The 2,870-nt window shown below is 36.4% G+C and overlaps 1 protein-coding gene across 1 annotated transcript; it reads right to left on the bottom strand.

Annotated features, from left to right (window-relative positions):
- Positions 1-1,634: 1,634 nt before the first annotated feature.
- LOC110103017 lies at positions 1,635-2,568 on the bottom strand. Its single transcript, XM_020831564.2, has one exon. It carries the CDS (start codon positions 2,439-2,441, stop codon positions 1,776-1,778), a length of 666 nt encoding a protein of 221 aa, XP_020687223.1. The 5' UTR covers positions 2,442-2,568; the 3' UTR covers positions 1,635-1,775.
- Between the last annotated feature and the right edge of the window lie 302 nt (positions 2,569-2,870).

The raw sequence follows: 2,870 nt of genomic DNA, 5'->3' as shown, positions 1-2,870 counted from the left end.
CTTCTCCAAGAGAAGGGCAAACCCCCACAAAAACAATTTCACCTTCCTCAAATGGGTTATTATTCCTCTCATAATCTATAAGAGGCATTTGAATGTTTGTATTAACTTCCTTTTCTTTTACCTGTTCATTAGGGATAATGTTAGGATGATAATTATTATTCAAATCAACTAAATTTTTGTTAGTCACACAAAGACTGATGGACTCAACATTAGCAAAAGTTTGTGCCACAGTATTATCACATTCAACAAAAGAAATATAATAAGTTTTATCACCAACTCCCTGGTCATGATTCAAAATAATAGTATTAATAACAATAGGTTGGAGTTCATCAACCACTAAAGGCAATGGCTCCTCAATAATTTTTGACGGATTAGAGGTATTATCCTCTAAAGGCACAGAATGAGGATTAGTAACTTCCTGAGGAGTCACATTGGCAACTTGCCCATTTGTTTGTTTCAAAGACTCCTTTTTGCGAAGATGGGGGTGCTTCCGAAAATAATCATTAGTATCATGACCATGCATCTTGCAAAAAGAACAAAATATAGGTAAATTTTTAAAATCAATTTTTTGGAAAGAACCCTTCACCTCAGACCCAATCCATATTAAATTTGGATTGGCCAATATTTTTCTAATTAGGGTAGAGTTGTAACACCACAAAATTTAATATTCAGTTTATCCTATTCTAACCTAATATCATTAGAAAAAGTTATTAATTTTTTGCATTTCAACCCTTCTACATGTTTCTCAGAATGTTTTGGGAGCATATAAGAGCCTACATATATTCTTAAGTAGGTCATGTGGGGTCTGCCTTCATTTATAAAACTTTTGAAGTTCCCCCCTTGGGGCTTTGTGGTGGTAAGTTTGACGGCGTCAAGACACCAGTGCTCTTAGATTTTTGGCAATATAATTATGCGCTTCAGCGTGCAGCATGCATGGTGGAACCATGAGTCATGTAGGGTAGCATCGTGGCCAGTGCAGAGGGGAACCAAAATGCTATAACAATTTTTATTATTTAAAATATCCAAATCATCTCTTTCATTCTGATTGTTTCTCTTGAGCAGTCGACATTTGAAAGAGGTAGAGAGGGATTCTAGTGAAAAAAAGGAGGTTTTGATTTGCTTTAGTATGTTTTCTACTTTAGACTCAATTTTCAAAGTTGTTTGGTTCGAGTTAGGTGACATTTGACCTATCTAAGTTTTAAAAATATGTAAATTTATCTATTATTTTGATTAAATTTATATTTCTGTAACAAAAAAATGAGGATAACCTTACACCAATTAAACTTTTATCATGTAATTTCTTGACTTAATTACAACATGGTATTATTACCGATCAAAAGTGGATTCAACATTTCATAGAACTTCGTAGAAAGTCAAGATGCTAAACGCTCTATATCTTTCTACTATTGTGAATATTCCAATACACAATAATCTTAATGATTAATTTTTTATATTTTATATTTCAATTAAGTAATAATTTATTATTTTTCTCATTTAAGTTTGAATTCAAAATTAACGATGAATCAAAGATTTAACATATCAAAAAATAGCGAGTACTTAAGGTTGAATCTAATCAACTCCGGAATGAATCCTTAACAACACCATAAAAAAAAAAAATCTTAAAACTGGAAAACGAACTCAAAATTTATTAATTTTTGTAATTTTATATATTATTAATATATAGAATTTATTCTCCATACATAGGACTACTTTCTTGTGCATAATTAACCCATCTTGAACTCGTCTCAGTCTATAATTGCCCAATACAGGGGTGATTAACTGCTGCCTTCACCGGTTGAACACACCTGGCCAACGATCATTGGCAGGCGAGTTCGGCTCTTACTGTACTCCGGCGTCGCTCCGGCGGATTCCAGCTGCTGTCGCCGGAGATGTTCATAAAACCGCTGAATGAAATCATCGGCCTCCTTATCAACCTTTCCTTCCTCCACCACCTCGTTCTCGTTCAACATAAAGGGCGAATCCGTCACCCTCAACTGCCGCACCACCGCCGGACTCTTTCCTAACCACCACATAGCCGCCGGAGAGGGCGATGGACTCGGCATCGCCGATGATCTCACCGACTCCATATCCGATACCTCCGCATTCAGCATCTCAAACGCCTTTTTTATCATAGCTGCTTCGATGTTGTCGTACTCGACTTGGCGGCGCCGGCGGTTCTTCTTCTTGATGGCGGTGTAAAAAGGGGTGTTGCTACAGCTGAACTCGATGGAGCGGCCTGTGGCAGCGGGGGAGGCGGCGCCGCCGTGATTGTGGGTTATGAAGTTGCTGAGGAATTTTCCAGCGAGCTTTCCTCGCTTCAGGAGGAGCTGGAGGTCCATCATAAGCTTTCTCATCGAGATGCAATTGCGAAGCATGTAGCATATCAGTCGAACAATGTGGCATAACCGCTTGGTTATTGTGGGAGAGGTGTTGGATTCCATTTTAGGATTTTATAGGTTTTTTCTGCAATTTGGCCTCTGTCTTTTCAGTGTTTTGCTAGGGTTAGGAACGAGAGAAAGGAAGAGGATTGCTTGTTCTTTGCTTTGGTTGGGGCGAGTGCAAGAAGGAAGGTGAGGACGGCTATTTAAAGCGGACGGGTAAAAAGTCTTTTTATCGAGGAATATTGCAAGGGAGTTGCTGGCAATTATTGATCGTAAAATTTTTTGATAGAATAAGATTAGAAAAATAAATAAATACGTGACTATTTTATTTTTAAATATATAATAAAATAATTAATTTTTTTTTAATTTTTATAACAATGAATAATAGTTATTAAAGCAGGTGAGATAAAATTCATCCAATATGCATAACTTTTGGGATAAACTACAAATTTACTAAAAAAGTTGCTAAAATTTACTAAAATAATTTTC

Source organism: Dendrobium catenatum, unplaced genomic scaffold (genome assembly GCF_001605985.2).
Source record: "Dendrobium catenatum unplaced genomic scaffold, ASM160598v2 fragScaff_scaffold_231, whole genome shotgun sequence".
Lineage (NCBI taxonomy): Eukaryota > Viridiplantae > Streptophyta > Magnoliopsida > Asparagales > Orchidaceae > Dendrobium > Dendrobium catenatum.
This window is presented reverse-complemented; position numbering and strand designations above follow the sequence as displayed.